The sequence below is a fragment of the Equus przewalskii genome, chromosome X (genome assembly GCF_037783145.1).
Source record: "Equus przewalskii isolate Varuska chromosome X, EquPr2, whole genome shotgun sequence".
In the NCBI taxonomy this organism is placed as follows: Eukaryota; Metazoa; Chordata; class Mammalia; order Perissodactyla; family Equidae; genus Equus; species Equus przewalskii.
In genome coordinates this window covers 97153769-97174198 of record NC_091863.1, presented here as the reverse complement: position 1 = coordinate 97174198, position 20430 = coordinate 97153769, and the positions used below count along the sequence as shown (strand labels likewise).

The 20430-nt window shown below is 43.4% G+C and overlaps 1 protein-coding gene across 1 annotated transcript; it reads left to right on the top strand.

Annotated features, from left to right (window-relative positions):
• Positions 1 to 3961: 3961 nt before the first annotated feature.
• On the top strand, positions 3962 to 19788 carry LOC103545371 (cancer/testis antigen 47A-like). The gene is made up of 4 exons (XM_070605326.1): positions 3962 to 3999; positions 16452 to 17014; positions 17974 to 18115; positions 19175 to 19788. The coding sequence occupies exons 1-4, from the start codon at positions 3962 to 3964 to the stop codon at positions 19185 to 19187; spliced, it is 756 nt and encodes a 251-aa protein (XP_070461427.1). The 3' UTR covers positions 19188 to 19788.
• Positions 19789 to 20430: the final 642 nt, after the last annotated feature.

The window sequence follows — 20430 nt, the reverse complement described above, 5'->3', positions numbered from 1 at the left end:
GCAACAAGTTTGAAAGGACTAAAATCACACAGAATATGCTATCTCACCAGACTAAAGACAAACTAGAAATAATAATAAAATCATAAATAGAAAACCCCCACGTTTGACAGATAAGACATTCATTTCTAAATACTTCATGGATAAAAAAAACAAATAACAATGGAAATTTTAAAAATATTTTTAACTGAATTATAGTGAAAATATGATATATCAAAGTTTTGGGATGTCATGCTTGGAAATATACTTAAGCAGGGTTGGCTACATAATTGGCCAGGCCCAGTGCAAATCGAAAATGGATGGCCCTTTGTTCAAAAAGCCATGGGGAGAGAAAGTCCCATTAAAGATAATATAAAAAGCTTTCTCCTTTCTGCCAGTCTCTCTCTCAACTTGTCATGGTGTTTTTTATTTGATATTTAATGTAACTTTAAGGAAAGAAAAATTTAAGTTTTAAATTATTATAATGCATGAATTCTTACTATTCATCTTCATATTATGCAATTTCAGAATCCTATGCACACAGAGCATCACAAACACTATATGCAAATAGGGCAGCAAGGAACTTCAGACATGCATCTTGTACTTGTCTCCTCTGCTCATGTGCATGCGCTGTTGTCCCATAAGATTTCATTTTAAAAATATAGTACAAAGATAAAATTATTAAGAATTTCAAGATGACAACAGCATTAAACCAAGCAGGGTCCTTCTGAGTGTGGAGTCTTGTGTGACTGCACAGGTAGCACACCCATGAAGGTGGCCTTGGCCCTAAGTGCATATCTTAGAAAAGATGAAAGGTTGATAAATCAATGCAAACCTAAGTATCCAACTCAAGAAGTTAGAAAAAGGGCATACAATTAAACTCAAAGAATGTAGAAGGAAGGAATAATAAAGAGTAGAAATTAACGAAGTAGAACTCAAACACAAAATAAAGTTGAACAAAGCCAGAAGTTGGTTCTTTGAAGAAAGAAACAAAATTGAAAAATCCATAGCAATGTAATTCCCACATTAAAAGAGTAAAAGAAAAAAATCTATTATTTTAATACATGTAGAAAAAGCATTTAATAAACCTCAAAGGAAACTTACCTTAATCTGATGAAGAGAATCTCACGTTGTGGGCCCAAAACTCTCCTGCCCTGCCCAAAGACACCTTTTAAACTGTAAACAAATAAGTAAAACATACAGTAGGTTAGAAATTGATATGATGTGGCAAAAAAATTAAATAAATAAAGCAAGGAAAGAGAACTAGAAGTGTTGAAGGAGAGTTTCAAGTTAAAACAGAATAGTCAGGTAAGACCTCAGTAAGAAGATGACCAGTGATTAAAGAAGAGAATAAGGTGAGGGTACTAGACACACAGATCATTGGGGGAAGAGGATTCAAGGCAGAGGAAATAATAAAGGTCCTGTGGAAGAAAATGCCTGGTGTGTGTCAGAGGGACAAACAGTGTGGCTGAAACAGAGTAATGAGAAAAGAAGTAGGACATGAGGTCAGAGAAGTAATGAGGGTCCACATCATGGAGGGCTCTATAAGGCTATTGAAATCACTTAGATTTTACTTAACATGATATGGGAGGCATTGGAAGGATGCTATTGGACATGATCTGATTTATGACTTAACAAGATCACCCTGACTGCTATATTGAGAATAGACTGAAAGATAGCAATAATGGAAGCAAGAAGACCCGTTATGACATTGCAATAATCAGAGTGAGAGATTCTTAAAGCTTAACGTAAGGAGGAAGCAATAGAGTTGAGAAGTAGAATAGGTTTTCTTCTCCATCTCATCATCAAATTTCGTACCATTTCTGAAAGGCCCTATGGCATAACCAAGGGAACCACTTTTACAATAACTTTTATCTTCCAGTACAAAAAGGCACACCATCCCTTAAATGCTTTATCTTGTTATTCTCCCTATTATGAAATCTCTTAGTCCTCCCTTGGGTATCACTTTCCTAACTAAACAGTACATCAAAGGCCCACCGTCTAAATGCTAATAGCACATTTGATAGCCAACAGTAATTCAGGCAGGAAGTCAAAAGATTCAAAATATGTTTGCAAAACTACTATAGATAAGGACAGATATTGAAAGCTCTGCCAGGGCTGTCTGAGTTAAAGTGAGGTTAAATGAGAGGAAGAGGCACTAGTATGCAATCACCACATTGGTTTCCCTTCAAATCCAGCACGCTGGGATCACCGTATCTCACTAAGTTGATTACGGGCCTGGGATTTTCATCACTCCAGGAACCATAATGAAGGGTAACCTGCTACATATTAGTCTAATCCTAGATTACAATTCAAGTCAATAAAATCAGGGAACTATCAGAAATGGCATTAATGCCATAAACCAATTCAGATAATCTAATTCAGCTGGTGTCTTACAGGAACACTCTAATACAAGTTGCTCTGCTGGGTTATTTGGAGAAGAAAGAGAAATAAAAGCAATAAGGAAATGCTTCTCTCCTGATATTAGCTGGATGGTCCATGTTTGCAATAGCTAGAACAGAAGTTAGGCTACAAATCCCGTGACAATGCAGCTTTTTAAAAGGTAAAAATTTAGCAACCCATGGTCACATGTGGGCTGAAAGCATATTGCGTTTGGCCCAAACAGTAATTTAAAATTCAGGAGAAATCACATTAAAATATGGTCATCAGCAGCTCTTGAAATACTAGAAGATCAAATAACACAGGCTATATTCCCAGATGACAAAAAAAATAGAGAGACATTAGCCAATCTCGACCACTAAAGTTAGATAGACAAGAAGCAGACCTATCTCAAATTCAGATTAGAAGTCAGAGATCCCGGTTTTAGTCATGGCTTCTCCATTAACTAGCATGACCTTAGGAAGAGCAGTTAGCTGTCCTGGGCCTCAGCTTCTCCATTTGAAAAAGAAATGGTTTTAGACACAAATCTCACTCCCACCTATTCTACATTCCTGGAAGTGTTAAAGAGTGCATAGATATACATCAAGGCTAGGGAAAGGAATTACTCAACAAATGATGCCAAGGTTGGCTGTTTAGGGAAAAAAGATGCCAACTGAGATCCAAAGTTCATATCACGTGTCAATATAACTCGAGATGGATAAGGATATATATGGTAAAAAAAAAAATCACACCGAGGGGCTGGCCCTGTGGCATAGTGGTTAAGTTCATGAACTGCCCTTTGGAAGCAGCCCAGAGTTCATGGGTTCGGATCCTGGGCGTTGACCTACACTGCTCATCGAGGCATGCTGCGGCAGCATCCCACATTCAAAACAGAGGAAGATTAGCAGAGATTTTAGCTCAGGGCCAATCTTCCTCACCAAAAAAATCCACCAAAGAAAGAGAAGAAAATATATACTTGCACGGTCTAATCATCAGCATGGAAGAAATAGAAAAAGAAAAGACCAGGAAACTTCTACAAAAAAGGAAAACCAATATACTTAGAAACATTAACAAACATAAGAGACAAATGCAACATGAGAAAAATACAACAAAAAGAACAGTGGCTTATGTCCTACCCCCAATTTGACAACATCTCCCTCTCTCAGTCCTTGACAAAAGGGAAAGCAGGGTGTAAAGTCTGACCCAGTAGCCAGTGGGGCAAATGGTTAGGTAATTAGAGGGTTGTTGTTGAAGGCTGAGTAACTACCCAACAGCAGCCACCCTGTAAATTAAACCACTCAGAGGACAGGCAGGACAGAGGTCATCACCCTAATTTGGTAGATGAGAAAACTGAGGCACAGAGAAGCCGGATGAGATTGCAAAGTCGCAGCAACTGGTAAGTGTCAAAACCATTTCTGGAACCCAGCTGGGGTTCTGCCTCAGTTGACCCATCTGTGAAATAAGGAAGTTGGATTAGACCTGTGGTTCTCAAAGTGCAGCCCACCGGACCACCAGCAGCAGCCTCCCATGGGAACTTGCTGGAAATGCAAATCCTCAGGTCACCCCAGACCCCACAGAATCCTGACCTCTGTGGGGTGAGGGGGCGATGCGGGGCAGCAATCTGTGGTCCAACAAGCCTTCCAGGTGATTCCTATGCACACTCAAGGTTCAAGAATCACTGGATTCCATGATTCCTAAGGTCCCTCCCAGACCTAAACCATTTTCATTAATACCTGAGCATTAATCTCCAGGGCATTTTGCACAAAACCATGCTGTCTTCTTGACTGGGACCAAAAGGTTAAAAAAAAAAGTTTAATTGGAGTTTGTGTTAGTGGGTGGAAACACCCCTTCCCCCTTGTGGAATTTATATCTATTGTGTTTCTCAAAGCTACCTGTCTCAAGCCATTTGCATACGGCATATTGGTAGTCATAAATTTGGCTTTCTTCCTGGGGTCTGCGGGGAGAGAGGAGCAATGAGCCCCCAATCACAAAAGCAAACTGGAGGCAGTGGGGTGGGGGTGGGGGTCGGGGAGGCAACAAAGGGATGGCCTGTCAATTACCTCTTCTCAGCAAGTCAGACCTGGGAAGCTTGCTAGAGGCAACAGCAGGGGGCGACTGTTGACCATTCCGGAGCCTGGCTGCTCCCCCTTGCCTTGCCTTGACCTTGGCCAGATTTAAATGCCAGCTCAAGGCTGACAGGGAATCTGCTAGTCCTGCCCTGCATTGAGGCCGCCCCGACTTTCAGTCGCAGGCAAGGTCTGTGCTCCTCAGCCATCATCGCTTAATCCCGGTCACCCAGCAGTAGTGGCCGTCACACCTCAGCAGCAGCCCATCGCCCTCAGTCCAGCAGCACCACTGCTGCCACCTTCATTGTCTGCTGTCACCTGTGACACCCACTGCTTCCCAGCCGTAGCTACTCAGGAAGTATCTAGGTTCCCCCAACATGTCTGATGAAAGCGACATGACACCAGCTCCATTTGCCTAAAGAGAAGTGGCTAATGTGAAGGATGGAGGGAGGAGGGCAGAATGGCAATGTCCAGGGGAGTGTTAAAGATGTTAACCTCGATGCTGAGGCGGCAGCTCCTGAAGGCCAAGAGGAGGGATCTGGCGACATGGTGCCAGAAAGATAGAATATGGTGCTGAGGGCCTGCCCGTCATCTGTCACCATCCACATGCTCCTGGGCTTCCTGTCTTCCTTAGGGGATGGAGGACACTTGAGCAACTTGGCCTCACAGATAATAATGAGGAAGATAAAGGCACTGAGGTGAGATAGCAAAAAAAGCCTCACGCTGTGCCCAGGAGGTTCTGCTTTTCTCCCAAGGAGGCTGTGGCACCGGCATCGGAAGGTGGGACAAAAGAGGGGGCCCACCGTGTTATTGAGGACTGGAAGGAAGAAAACAACTGTTGAGCAGAGGCAAATTCCTCAACCTGATGTAGATTTCCAAGAAAGATGAGGTGATTCAGTTGGAGCATGTGCAAACTTCTTTCAGGATTTGCCTAGTGTCATTAAGCAGCGACTTAATGCCCTCAGAAAATTCCAGATAGAACAGGCAAAATAAAATCCAACATCATAAAGCAATTCATGACACTGAGAGAAAATATGCCTATCAACCTGTTTGATAAGAGATCAAAATCATCTTATGAGCCAACAGAAGATGAAAATAAATGGAAATAAATAGATGGAAATCAGGTCTCGAGGAGACAGTTGTTGAGGAAATAAAGACAAAACTTGAGAAAAGGTCTGAAGGTAAGATCTACCCTAAAAGAATTCTTTATTTGTGGGTGGAAAGTTTTGAAGACTGCAGAGTTGCTCTGAAATGTGGTTTGGAACCTGATGAACCTATTTTAGAGCTCCTGAAAGATATTTGGCTCTAGTCCTCAGTTGCTAGTGAGCCTGTGAGTTTCACCATAGAATTTCTCTTTGAAACCCAATGAATATTTCTCAAATGAGGTGTTGACTAAAACATATATAATGAGGTCATACCTGGATGATTCTGATCCCTTCTTTTCTCATGAGCCACAGGTTACAGGCTGCATTGGGTGCCAAATGCATTGGGAGAAGGAGAAGAATATCACTCAGAATGCATTAAGAACAGGATCGCAAAGGAAATGGGACTTCTAGAACAGTGTACAAAGCAACTTCCAAAGACTCATTCTTTAATTATTTTTGTACTCCTGAAATGCCCAAGTTTGGAATCCTAAGTGGGGTTGTTAAGGCTAAAATTCTTGAAGATCTTCAATTGGGGTTCTTCTTTTATGAGCATCCAGTCCCAAGATCCGTATTATACTTGGCAGGACAAGGCACATAGAATGATGACGACTATGACACAGGGGAAGAACCAGGTGAGAAGAAGAAAAGGAAGAGGAAGAAAGAGATTAACCAGAAGTGGAAGAAGTACCCTAAAACACACTATTTTGCAGAGTGCAAGCTGCAGCGAGTCCGGTGTGTGATATATCATTAAAGAGGACCCTAAACATACCAAGTTGCTTACAGCCTCATTTGTTAAATTTTCTAGATGGCTAAATAAGAAGCTTTTTAAAGACTTTAAAACCAATGCTTTCTTCTTAGAATTTCAATGGTCCCACTCTTCTGCCAGATACAGAACTCACTGCATCCTTGAACTTCCACCCTCCAGAGCTTGTGAAGTACTTTTGTCATAGTCATAAGACTACAGCTGTAAAATATCAGAATACTTAACGGAGACCAGGGGTGGTTTAGAAAACGTTCCCGAGAAACCAAGTGAAGTATTTTTCAAGCCAGCTTGCATGACTTGTGCCTTCATCGTTGTGTAGTAGAAATGTAGTCTGTTGTACTAACTAGTAAATGACACACTTTTGACCTGACTGTGTGCATAGTTAAGAGTTCCAGTCAGACCATATTCAGTAACTATTAGCTTGTTTGAGGATTTTTGTATTGACTGTTAAAGGAAACTTAGTTATAGTCAGGTGACTAATCACTGGGGTACTAATAAAGTCTTCACTTTTTACTTTATCATAAAGTACATTTAAACTGTTACCAAAGCAGTTTTTGCACCACCCGACCTGCTAGGAATGCTATCTTTTCACCTTTTTGTAAACTCGTATCAGACTATTTTGTTGAAGGAGGGCTAAATTATCAAGGGAAAAAAAGATGCTCTAGAGCAGTGGTTTTCAAAGTGTGGCTCCCAATGTGATGATCTTGGTGGGTACGTCGTGCAGCTGAGCCCAGCCCTGTATTTTGGCTTAGGACAACAGGGGAAGAAGCTGACGTTCACCTAAGGAAAGAACAACCTTTAGTCACTGGCTTGAAAGTGCTACAGGTAAACTGACCAGGATGGCAAGGACTCAGCTGGGGAGGAAACTAGAACTCCCTAGGGCCTGAGCCACATACCTCTCTCAGGGTAATGATTGGGTGGTGCTAAGGGAGAAAAGTGTAAGGCACAAAGCTAGTGGCAGAAGAATACAGATACTATGATGCCATTTATATAAAGTTTTAAAACATGCAGAAATACTATATACTTTGGGATATAAGTGTATATTTAACAACACATATTTCATTCCAGTGAACATAGGCAAAGTAAAGATGTGCATGGGAATGAAACTCCAGCTTCATAATACTGGTTACTATTTGAGGATAGGATGTGCAGAGCGTCAACTCCATTTCTAACGTTTTATTTCTTAAGCTAGAGAGAAGTTACATGAGTGCCAAGGAGGTTCATACTAGTGTTCATATTAATATTTCTATAGTTTTATGTGTGACTTTAAGTAGTAAATGGGCCTAATCTCTAGAATCTAGATGAGAAAGTAGGTGAAAATGCAGTTGATCAGAGAAAAGGAAGGTGACCCATGAGTTTGGGGAGAAGGCCTTGTTTCTACATTTAGTGAAGATTACTTAGATATCGAATCTGGATGACATTGATAACTTCCGCTCTCACATGTTCTAATAGCGCATTTCATAACCTGTTTTACATCAGGCTTCCTACATTGTGAGCTCCTCATTGGTTGGAACCTCAAAGGGTCTCATTCATCTTTCTGTCTTAAAGTACCAAGTACCTCCAAAGACAAGCTGGCCTGAAGCAAAGCTATGAAAATAGGACACTACTTGCATCCCTAGCTCCTTTGCCTCTCTTTCCAATGCCCTCCTCTTTCCAGTGACCTCTGTCCCTCTCCACAGCCCCATCATTATCTCCAGGCACCTAAAATCAGGGTTACCCACTGTCACTCCCCATACAGACCTCCCTTCCCTGGGAGCACCTTATGCTCCAGATCTTTTCTTCATTCCTTTATTCCTTGCCTCCTCTCAAAATTTCTGTTCTACTTCCTCAAGACCCTGCCTTGAAGTAATACCTGGTTAAGGATACTTTCAGGTAGGTTGTGATACCATGTTAGCTTACAGTGTACTTGTCCCTGAAAAGTCCCATGAAGTGATGCTAAGATGGGAAATTTCAGGCCCTGTGGCAAGGCGGAGGAAGAAAATGTTAGAAGATTTTAACTTACACTATGTAAAGACGGCAAGTTGGCTTACAGGTGACCAAACTCGCTGACCTCCAAAAGTTGCAATTTAGTGTTAGTTAACCACAAAGCAAACAAACTTTAACACTGCTATAATCCCATGCAACATTACATACACTTTTTTTTTTTGAGGAAGATTAGCCCTGAGCTAACTCCTACCAATCTCCCTCTTTTTGCTGAGGAAGACTGGTCCTGAGCTAACATCCTACCCATCTTCCTCTACTTTTTTATATATGGGACACCTACCACAGCATGGCTTGCCAAGCGGTGCCATGTCCGCACCCGGAATCCGAACCAGCGAACCCTGGGCCGCCAAGAGGCAGAACGTGTGAACTTAACCGCTGTGCCACTGGGCCGGCCCCTTATATACACTTTTAATTGTCAAATTAAGACAGTTTTTCCTATGAAGTTGCCCCCTCAGTCTAAGGATAGTTATACCTACTCTGGCAATATGAGATGTACTGGTATCCAAGGACAGTACTAACAGTTTACAGAAATTCAAGGCTCAATTTTAGTCTCACTAACCTATTGGGGGCTCACGCAATTCATAAATGTGATCCTATGATCTAATAACATTTGGTTTTGCACCTTGTACAATTAACCAATATAGAGAAAGCAAGTTGCTTATAGTCAGTTAATAAAAGTTTGACTATTTATTGTGTTCCAGGCATTGTTCTAGGTGTTTGGGGGACATATCAGTGAAGAAAAAAAGACAATAAGCCCTACCTTTGTGGCATTTACCTCTTGGGGGTGGGGATAATAAAAACAAAGACAAAACTAGTTAAATGGGAAAAATCCCCATTTTTTCCCATTTAAGCTATGAAGGAAATAGAACAGGGTGGTCATATGAGAGTGACTGGGGTGGCAGTGGGTGACAGCCTTAGTTAGGTGGTCAGGGATGATCCTGTGAGTGCTCTATGACTAAAACCTGAATTCCAAGAAGGAGGCAGCCGTGGGACAATCTGGGAGGGAGAGTCCCATGAAAATGACTAAGAACATAAGAATGAGGTGGGGAGCCTGCAGGCACTTATTTCTAGGAATTTCTTCTATGTAGAGGGCAAGCATTTACTGATTGAAGGTGGACACGAGGACCAAATTAGAATTCTGTTTCCTCTGAAAGAACTGTATGCTTAAAAAGCAGAGACCCTTACAAACCTCACTAGTACCCCTTAATTGTGATAATGCTCATTGTATATTATCACATATGATTTTCACAAGAATCCTGTGGGGTAGTAACTATTAACTTTTTTTTTAATTAAGGTTATGAAAGTTAACATCCTTGTGAAATTACAGTTGTACATCATTATTAGTCATGTTGTAGGTACACCATTTCACCCCTAGTGCCCTCCCCCCACCCCCCTTCCCTGGCAACCACCGATCAGTTCTCTTTGTCCATATGTTAACTATCACCTATGAGTGGAGTCATACAGAGTTCGTCTTTCTCTGTCTGGCTTATTTCACTCAACATAATACCCTCAAGGTCTATCCATGTTGTTGTGAATGGGACGACTTTGTCCTTTTTTATGGCTGAGTAGTATTCCATTGTATATATATACCACATCTTCTTTATCCAATCATCAGTTGCTGGGCACTTAGGTTGGTTCCATGACTTGCCTATTGTGAATAATGCTGCGATGAACATAGGGGTACATGAAACTTTTGGAATTGCTGATTTCAGGTTCTTAGGATAGATACCCAGTAGTGGGATGGCTGGGTCATAAGGTATTTCTATTCTTAACTTTTTGAGGAATCTCCATACTGTTTTCCATAGTGGCTGCACCAGTTTGCATTCCCACCAACAGTGTATGAGGGTTCCCTTTTCTCCACAGCCTCTCCAACATTTGTCACTCTTGGTTTTGGATATTTTTGCCATTCTAACAGGTGTAAGGTGATATCTTAGTGTAGTTTTGATTTGCATTTCCCTGATGATTAGTGATGATGAGCATCTTTACATGTGTCTATTGGCCATCTGTATATCTTCTTTGGAGAAATGTCTGTTCATGTCCCCTGCCCATTTTGTAATTGGGTTGTTTGATTTTTTATTGTTGAGTTGTGTGAGTTCTTTGTATATTATGGAGATTAACCCTTTGTCAGATAAATAACTTGTGAATATTTTTTCCCAATTAGCGGGCTGTTTTTCATTTCAATCCTGTTTTCCCTTGCCTTGAAGAAGTTCTTTAGTCTGATGAAGTCCCATTTGTTTATTCTTTCTATTGTTTCCCTCATGTGAGGGGGTATGGTGTCCGAAAAGATTCTTTTGAAGCTGATGTCAAAGAGTGTACTGCCGATATTCTCTTCTAGAAGACTTATTGTTTCAGGCATAATCTTTAGGTCTTTGATCCATTTTGAGTTTATTTTAGTAAATGGTGAAAAAGAATGGTTGATTTTCATTCTTTTACATGTGGCTGTCCAGTTTTCCCGCACCATTTGTTGAAGAGACTTTCTTTCCTCCATTGTAGGCCCTCAGCTCCTTTGTCAAAGATTAGCTGTCCAACTATTAACTTTTTTAAGAGATGAAACTGAGGACCAGAGAAATAGCTTACCCTAAACCACACAGCTACTAATAACAGAGGAACAGGAAACTTTAACGTGATAAAGAATATCTATTTGCAATCAACAGCCAACTTCCTATTTAAGGATGGGGAGAAGGAATTTCTAGTCACAGAGGAGAGTTAAGAATTATAGTTTCTTAACAACTTGGAAAAATGAAACTGAACTATGCATCAAATAGCAGAGTGATTACTTCTGGGTAGTGAGATTAAGGGTGATTTTTATTTTCTTAATTCAGGCTCTGCCCCTTACTGGCTGTGTATCCTTGGGAAAGTCGCTAAACCTCTGTTTTAGCTTCTTCATTTGCAAAAGATGGATAATAGTACTCACATCATAGGGTAGTTGCAAGGAGTAAATAAGATAATCTATGTAAGTGCTTAAAATAGTGCCCAACCTATAATGAGCATTTACTAACTGCTAACGATTATCATTACCTCAATATAATTTTAATTTGCATTGAGTTTGAGCATATGTCCATATGTTCAAAAGCTATTTGTCCATATGCTTAAAAACAATTTGTATTTATCTATGATTTATCTATCCCTGTCCTTTGCTCATTTTTCTATTGCTTGTTATCTTATTGATCTGATGTGTGTGATTTTTGCATCCCTGTTTTGGCTTATGTGTTTTATTAATCTGTTGTACAAAGAATATGTGTTATTTTTATAAAAAGAAAAACTGTGGATACTAACACTTGCTGGAAAGAGCTTTGAAGGCCTTGGCAGACCTTTTCTTGACTCTATTCGTTCCTGAATGCACCACAAACTATTCTGCTAACTCTGCCAGCATCTCAATGGTCATTTGTTTGGAAGGCAGAGACCTATTTTCAGGACAAAGGCAAACTCCTTACTGAAACATTCATGGCCCCAATCTGCTTTAAAGGCCCATCTACCACTCTGCCCAATGCTCCAGCTATTTCATTCCCTGAATAGGTACACACCCATCTCTGCCACTGTTCGTGCTGCTTCCTTTACCTGCAGTATCCTCTCTCCCACCCCTAGGTACCAACCCACCTCCTTCACCTCTCCCCTGACACAGCTAATCATTCTCTCTCCCATGCTCCCATAGTACTTTGTGCTTATCCCTGTTATAGTACTTGACACCTGTGTCGTCATTATCCAAGTGTCTGTCTTGCCCTCTAGAACACGAACTAGGACAAGCCAAGAGTCTTAGGTACCTGGGAATCCCTGACCCCTATCATAATTCCAGGCAGACAGTAGGTGCTTAATACATGCTTAGTGAATGATTGAATGACTAGGGTCTGGAGTGTTTGTCCTGTATCTTCAAGTGGACAGCCCAGATTTTCATGACCTGGGAAGACATTTGTATGGTTTTTTGTTGTTGTTTTTTCCTTCTTCTTCTCCCCAAGCCCCCAAGTACATAGTTGTATATTCTAGGTGTGAGTGCCTCCAGTCAGTGCTGTGTGGGATGCCACCTCAGCATGGCCTGATCAGCAGTGCCATGTCCGGACCTGGGATCTGAACCGGAGAAACCCCAGGCCGCCAAAGCAGACTGCATGAACTTAACCACTCGGCCACGGGGCTGGCCCCCTTTATGGTTTTTGTTTTCTGTTTGGTTTTGGTTTTGGTTGTGGTAACACGCTATCTCCTCTAAAGTGAACAGTGATGGCCCTGTTTTGAAAAAAGAATGGATGGAGACAGGAAGGAGGTAAAGAAAGCAGGAATACTCTGCTTTTGTAGGAAAAAAAAAATCTACCTGGGAGTGTTTGTTTCTGCTAAGGAAGAGAGGAGGAAGCCCTGGTCCTAGCATGCTGTAGGAAATGGGGGTGCCATGTTAGACACCTTCCCCACCATAGGACTTCCATCACATCACCTAGGTCTGCCCTGTGGCCAGGAGCAACATCCGCTTCCTTTCCCTACCCCAAGGCTCAGTCTTTTCTTATAGCCAAGGACCCTCTTAGGTTATGAGCACATTTTTACAAGGGCCATATGGAGAAAATGTCGTGCCTTCACTATCCTTCTCAGTCAGCGCGGGGCCAGCACAGTGGCGCAGTGGTTAAGTCCGCACGTTCTGCTTCAGTGGTCTGGGGTTCGCTGGTCCGGATCCTGGGTGTGGACGTACGTGCACTGCTTGTCAAGCCATGCTGTGGCAGGCGTCCCACATACAAAGTAGAGGAAGATGGGCGTGGATGTTAGCTCAGGGCAAGTCTTCCTCAGCAAAAAATGAGGAGGATTGGCGGCAGATGTTAGCTCAGGGCTAATCTTCCTCAAAAAAAAATAAATAAATAAATAACCAAAACCCTCAGTCAGGGCATCTTGCCCATCGTTTGAGTCCAAGTCCTCCCTCCTCTGGAAAACCTTTTCTGAGAAAAGCCCACCAATTATGATGCTTCCTGACTCACTTGGCTGAGTTAATATTACAGTATAAAGATGGAAATGTTTTACATTGTCAACGTCCTTCAGCCAAAGACCATAGAAACACGCCTGTAGTTGAACAAGCTGGGTATATTACTCACTGCAGTGAGGGAGAGCACATACCACGCGGAACCATGTGGTGTCTCAGTAAGAAGTGCCAGAAAGAACCTATTATAGGATTTGGATTTTGGTTGAGTTATTTTGGGAAGTTTTGAAGGAAATGAGGGTTTGCTCCAGATTAGATGCTGTTAGAAAGCAGGGGCAACTCTATGAGTGGTATTTCATAAATCTTATCTACAGGAAGGGGAGCCTAGAACCAGGATAGAGCTATAATGGGTAAAGCGGTGGACACTCATTTTGGTCAAGAGAGGGAGATGTTTAGTATTTTGTGACCTTGTTTTTGTCACTGCTTAAATCTACAAAATGACCTTGTTTTGTCTCCTCTTATCATTGTCTCAGAGTGAGCTTGTCTGATGTTGGTGTTCTATGACATTCTGTATGTCCAATAGGAGAATAAGATGGCCCAGCTGTGAGTGCCAGTCCAGTTCTAAATGTCAGGGGCTGCCCTTTTTTTGCATTCTCAACATGCAGTCCTTTTCTCTCAACTAGACTATGAGATGCTTATCGCCAGAGATGATGGCACTTGCTTCTCCATCCTTGGCAAGGTCTTGCACAAAGCATTATATGTAGGTGCTTAGTAAATACTTGCTGATTGACTGGGATCAGGAGGGCTGGTCTGGGACATTCAGAGACCCTCAACTCATGGCCATTTACTTTGTGCCTGGTTAATTAACCTTCTGCTGTCAAGTTTCTCCTGAAGCTGCATGTATAAGAAGTAGGCCTGTCTCAACTTCAAATTAAAGGTCAGGAGATTGGTTCTAGTCCTGGCTCCTCCATTAAGTGACACGACCTTGGGGCAGCCAGTTTGCTGCTCTAGGCCTTAGTTTTGCCATTTAAAAAAAGAATGGGCTTAGATTCAATATCTAAAGGCCTTGCTAGCTCTAGAATTTTAGAAAAATATGCATTTTTCTCTTCCATCTCTTCTATCTTTGTAGAAAGTGCAAAAAGGTACATGGCCACACATCATTATAAAGGAGAATAACTACTCAATAAATGGTGCTATAGTTGAGCTGTTTAAAATAAAAATCAACTGAGATTTTAATCTTACATGTGTCAGTATTAATTCTAAACGGATTAAGGAGTTACATGTAAACATTCAGAAGACCTCCAAAAAGAAGAAAATATAAAATTTATCGCTGGATGCGAAAAGATTTGCAAACTTACAATGATGTTAAACCCTTGAAAAAGAAACTATTATTAGATTTTGCAACATAAAAATGAAAAACTACATACTTAGAAATATTAACCAATTTGATGGCAAAATCAAAGTAGGAAAATATTTTCAACAAACGGTTAATATCCTAAATATAATCCAATCTCATTACATCTACCTATCTCACTCAAATCTTGACTGAAAGCAGGGTGTGAACTCAGCCAGGGAGGAAGTGTGTAACTCCATATACCTGGAAACAACTGATTCCTCCAGAACCAAGTCAGATGAGTCTCTCTAAAGGCCTGAGGGACTACTCAATAGCTTCCCGCCAATTTTTCAAGAATGGAAAGATTATTATTGATATAACAAAACCTTGTATGTATAAAATTTCAGTATGAAAAAGGGCTTTCACCTCATTATCTTAGTTGATTCTCAGAGCAACATTGTAAGATAGCTAGGTAATCATTCCTCTAACTTAACAGATGATAAAACTGAGGGCTAGAAATGATAAGTCACTTTCCCAAGATCACACCAGAGGGCAAATCTTAAAACCAAATCTAGACCTCAGATTGGGATTTTGCCTCAGTTTTGCTGTCTTCATAGTGCAGATTTTGGATTACAGATTTTCTACATTACCTTCCAGATTTAAATCAATGATTTATGACAATACCATGCTCCATTCTTGAGGTGGGACCAGAGGAAAAATAAAAGCATTGAGATTTGGTTGTGTTGATGAAAGGAAAAAAACATCCCTCGTCACCTTGATGTGATTTATTGGTAGTATTTTTCCTAAATTTAATATCCAAATATTATTTTATTTGCTATGTCTTTTTCAAAAAACATTTTTAATATTACAAAACTTTTTTACAGACTAAGTATAAAATAGCAGTTAATTTTTCCATAATTTTCCAAATTACTTACATTTGAGGACTTAAGTGGATTTTGAAACCAATAAAAACTCTTTAAGACTATTGCCTCAGAAACATCCTAGGAAGTCTGATCTTTTAATGTCTATCATGCTTAGCTCTTAGGAGATGACCTGATCCTTTAAAAAGATCCTTTAAAAGAAGTTATCTCTTTTTTTATTCATTCTTTAGAGGCTTGAAGTGAATTTGTAAGAGTTCACTATATATCTCCCATCTCCTGTCATTTACCACTTCTTCAACGTCAGTTCTGACTGCAACCATTTCAATTGTCTATTCTTTTCCAACTAGTTCGATTCACGTTAAATGGTCCAAATTCTTCTCTCTCCCTTCCTAAGAGGTTTTTACTACTGCGAGGGTCTGAGCTATACAATTTATGACACCGTCTCCATTCACGTGAGCCATTACCAAGTGAAATTCCTCACAGTTCACATGGCCCAGAGTGCCTCCATATCGGACCACTATAGTTTTTGGACAATTGTAAAATTAAAAGGACAGGAGTTACGTGGACCTAAAGGTAGCGCAGGACCCTAAGGCCTCAAAGAACAGGGAGGTGATTGTGAGCAATCTTAGAACCTAAGAGTCATTCATTGGTTATTCATTAGACACAGGGCATGTCGATCCTCGCTTCTCAGCAAATGAGCTTGGAGCTCATGGTGAGGGGGCGTGGCCCTCTGACCTCTGGCCCCGCCCCCGTCACCTGCCTAGCGGGCTCTTCGCGCCTTGTCCGCTTCGGTCTGAGGCGCCTCTCCTGACACTGCTGCCCTGCCCTTCGCCCCTGGGGCCTCCTCGGGCACCCCACAGACTGTTGTCCCCTCAGCGGCGCACTCCTCTGCCGCCCCGTCGGTCCGCCTCAGGCCGGGCCCCACTGCCCACAGCCTCCCCTCAGCGGCGGCCACCTCGGGGGCCACCATCTTTGCTGTCGACGCCACAGCCTGATCGCCACCCCAGTTGAGGTACCGCCTGGCGCCATGTCTGCCGCAGGAGAAGGAGACCTGGCCGCAGGTGGCCTGAACAGGCCTGTGGGCGTGCCGGGGGCGTGGGCCCTGGCGGCCGGCTGGTCGGCGACTCGGGGCCCCAGGGGGCGGCGAGAGTCACGGCGGCGGCGGCGGGAGCCCTCGGGGAGGCGGCGGGGGAGCCGGGGGCCGGCGGCCCGGAGGGCGGGAGCGCCGAGGAGGACTCGGACATCGAGCCGGCAGAGGAGGGCGAGGAGGCGGCGGCGGGCCGCCTGGCGGTGGACGCGGCGCAGTTCCCGCGGGCGAGCTTACGCCTCCTCTTCCTGGAGTTCGCGCAGTCGCTGCTGCGCCGCCTCTTCTACAATAACCACGTGCTGCTGCGGCCATGGCCTCTGGCTCCCGACGGCTTGGCCCAGCGCCCCGCGCCCCGCGGGCCGGCGCCGCAAGAGCTGGCCGCCTGCGCCCTGCCGCCGGTCCAGGAGCCGGGGAAGGGGGCCGCGACCCAGGAGCCGGGGGCGGAGGCCGCGACCCAGGAGCCGGGAGCGGAGGCCGCGACCCAGGAGCCCGCGGAGGAGGCCGCCGCCCCGGAGGGTGAGGAGCGCGAGGCGGGCGGGCGGAGGCCCAGGCGCGGGGCCGGGACGCGGGGCGGGCAGAGGCCCAGGCGCGGGGCCGGGACGTGAGGTGGGCGGGCAGAGGCCCAGGCGCGGGGCCGGGACGCGGGGCGCGGGGTGGGCGGAGGCCCAGGCGCCAGGCCCGGACGCGGGGCGGGCGCGTCCATCCGAGGCCCGGGCCGCCTCTCAGTCGGGCTGCGGGGCCGTGTCGTGGGCACCGTGGGCACCGCCCAGGCACCTGCCGGCCCCGGGTGAGGCCGCGGGTCGGGGTCCCCAACCCGCTGGGGGGCGAATGGGCCCGGTGCCAGAAGGCCCTTCAGGGTCTTGAGGAAAGCCCGCTGCCCTCTCCCGCCTCTGCTTGCGGAGCTGAGCGCCTCCGGCGGTGGTGTTGGGAAGCGAGCGGGAGGAAGCGGCAGGGCGGCAGCAGATGGCAAGCCTGTGTGGGGGTCGTGGCTTCCCAGATTCGAGATTCTAGAAAGTTGATCCCCAAACATTATGAACATCCGCCTACGCGAGCCTCTGGCAAAATTAAATGTCCAGGGGCTGCAGGAACTAATGAGCTTCACCATAGAGTTTGTCCTTGAAGCAAAAGGTATTTGCACAAGCAAGTTCTGATGGAAGCATACAGAATGCATGAGACCCCGATCACTGGGATCCCCCTTCTCCGAGGGCCAGAGACAACCAGCAGCACAGCGGGGCGGGTTCCTGGGAAGAGAGCAATCATGTCACCCACCGCGCAAACGAGCAAGCGGAGGAAAGGCAGGGCCGTGCAAGCGCTGCTCCGACCAGTAGGCCGGAAGGTGCCCAACTCTCCTTTCTTAGTTACGTCGAGCCGCCTGCTGCTCCCGAGGGGACAGTACTGGATGTCCCCAGTCCTTGTGAATTGGGACTTTTTCTGTGAATGTCCGGTCCCAACATCTGTATTATTCTTCACTACAGAAACAACTAAATATCGGTGTGAAAACTCGAATGAAGAGGCCCACGACGCTGAAGACAAGGACGAAAAAGAGAAGTTTAACAAAAAACAAGAAGGACCCGAAAACGCTCTGGACCCCACAGACAGCACACCGAGAAAATCCAGGTATCTGTCTAAATTGAGTATCACCCAACCATTCCTGGCATTTACCTGTTACTGACAGCTTTATTTTTCTTAATTCTTCCAGTAAATTAATTAAGGAAATGTTTGTTTAAAATTCAATTTTATCCACTTAGAATGTTACTAGAATACTCGTGTACCTAGTAATGTAAGATGCGTTCTGTACCGCAGTACACTTCCTGGCTACTCATTGGTTCTTGTGACGTCCTTTGTCCTCCACCTGTAAGTCTACTAACAAGGAGTAAATGTCTCAGTAGCTAAGACCAATATTTGTTTAGAAAACATTCCTAGAAGCAGCAGCCAAAGTAGCTGTGCTGTCCACTAGTTGGGCCTTCATGACTTGGCTACAGAAATGCAGTCTCCTGTACTAACGGGGAGACAACGCCTTTTAAAATGTGACTACTTACAAAGAGCAAAACGTCAAGAATTTCAAGGGCCACATTCAATGATTAATACCTAAACATTTGTCCACTTGTAGATTTTTGTATTTGTGTGACAGTCAAAAGACAAGAAACTTAGTCATAGTGTGACTATTGTTTATCACTGAATTGGTAATTAAGTCTTAAGGTATATCTTGTCTTGGAGTATATTTAAATGATTAACATATTTCTTTTTCTTTTTTGCAATTTCACAGCTGTGACTTTCATACTAACAGCCTCTTTGTCATATGGTAGATATAGAAACCAAGGGTCTGGGAGGGTGAGGGAGTAGCATTTGTGGAATGAGCACAGGCGCTTAAGGTGACACGAGTTCCTTAAATCCCAGAATGGCCTCTCAAGGAAAAAAAAAAGCAAAGCGTTTGTGGTGTTGGGCAAGAGGGAGACAAGCTTGGTATGATCGCATGATTGAAGCCATCGGTTGCACGAGCACCTTATAGCCAAGGGTGCAGGTTACAAGAGCACAACGTGGTGTTCTTCTCTGCCCGTTGAGACAGCCCACAGATGCAGCAGCTATACTCGGGCTGACTATTTTCTTAGATTTAGAAAGTGACTGGTGCTGGCTGATGCTGTATAATTGTTAATTTTCTCTCATTTCATCCTGCAGTTGGGAGGAATAGAAAGAAGATGGAGAAAGAAGAAAGAACCTGCTCTTCACCCTTTAGGTTTTTCGTTTTTTAGAAGCCCAAGGGAATTTTATCAACACTGATTTCATTCCAACTTCATCACCCCAAAAGTGACATCCACTGACATCTGACTTTTCCCTTACATTTTGCAGATATATTTGACAGCATTTCTTCTAGTTAAAAAATTTGTTTTAAATTAATAAACTGAAATGAAGGCAGATTTTATTTACATAAATAATCCTGACAAATCTTTTACCTCGTTTTTTTTTTTTTGGCTTACTGTACCTTCATTAAGACTTATCACTTTCCACCATTTGGTAAGCCTATATTTATTATTTTATTGTAGCTCAAAATAAGTTAAAATGTCAAGTTTAAAATAATTTTGTGAAGAGAGAGATGGAGGTCAAGCCTTTAATGCTGCACTGTCCACTGTTAGTCACTAGCCACATCTGGCTCCTGAGCACTTGAAATATGGCTAGTCTGATTTGAGATGTGCTACAGGTATAAAAAAAAGTTACATGTCTTACTAATAATTTTATACTGATTACATGTTGAAGTGATAATATATTGAATTAAAATATACTATTAAAATTAATTTTGCCAGTTTCTTTTTACTTTTTTAATGTGGCTACTAGAAAACAAAATTACACATGTGATTGCGTTATATGTCTATGAGGCAGCGCTGCTCTGGAGCATGGTTTTGAAGGAAACCTCGTGGATGGCCCAGCTTGCCTGGAGGCCAGATGATGCTGCTAAGCCTGGGCCCAGACACTGATTTGGAGCAGTGGTTCTCAAAGTTTCGTCCCCAAACAGCATCAGCAGCATCACCCAGCATTTCGTAGGCTCTACCCAAGATAAACTGGGTCAGAGACTCTGAGAGTGGGCCTAGCAATCTGTGACCGTGTTTTAACAAGCCCTCCAGCGGATTCTGATGCAGCTAAGGTTTGAGAAGCACTGGTTTAGAGCCAGAGGGGAAGAAGCTGAGACTCACCTAGGGTAGGACCAGCCTTAATTCACTGGCTTGGGACTGTGGCAGGTCAAGTGAACAGGATGGCAAGGGGGGACTAGGGAGGAGACTAGAACTCAGTGGCTGAGACACAGACGGACTAAGATTGGGTGATAGCAGCAGAAAAATGCATAAGGGAAAAAGCTGGTTCCAGAAGGAGACAAACATTTTGATACCATGTATACGAAGTCTAATAAAACATATAATCACCATATATTGATTGTGGATACA

What these genes read in the sequence shown, in the direction of transcription:
- LOC103545371 (XM_070605326.1), top strand. Translation starts at nt 3,962, where the DNA reads ATGCGGGGCAGCAATCTGTGGTCCAACAAGCCTTCCAG. An exon ending in TGGTCCAACAAGCCTTCCAG is followed by an intron (nt 4,000 to 16,451) that starts GTGATTCCTATG and finishes TGTCTGCCGCAG; the next exon opens with GAGAAGGAGACCTGGCCGCA. An exon ending in GGAGGCCGCCGCCCCGGAGG is followed by an intron (nt 17,015 to 17,973) that starts GTGAGGAGCGCG and finishes TCTTCACTACAG; the next exon opens with AAACAACTAAATATCGGTGT.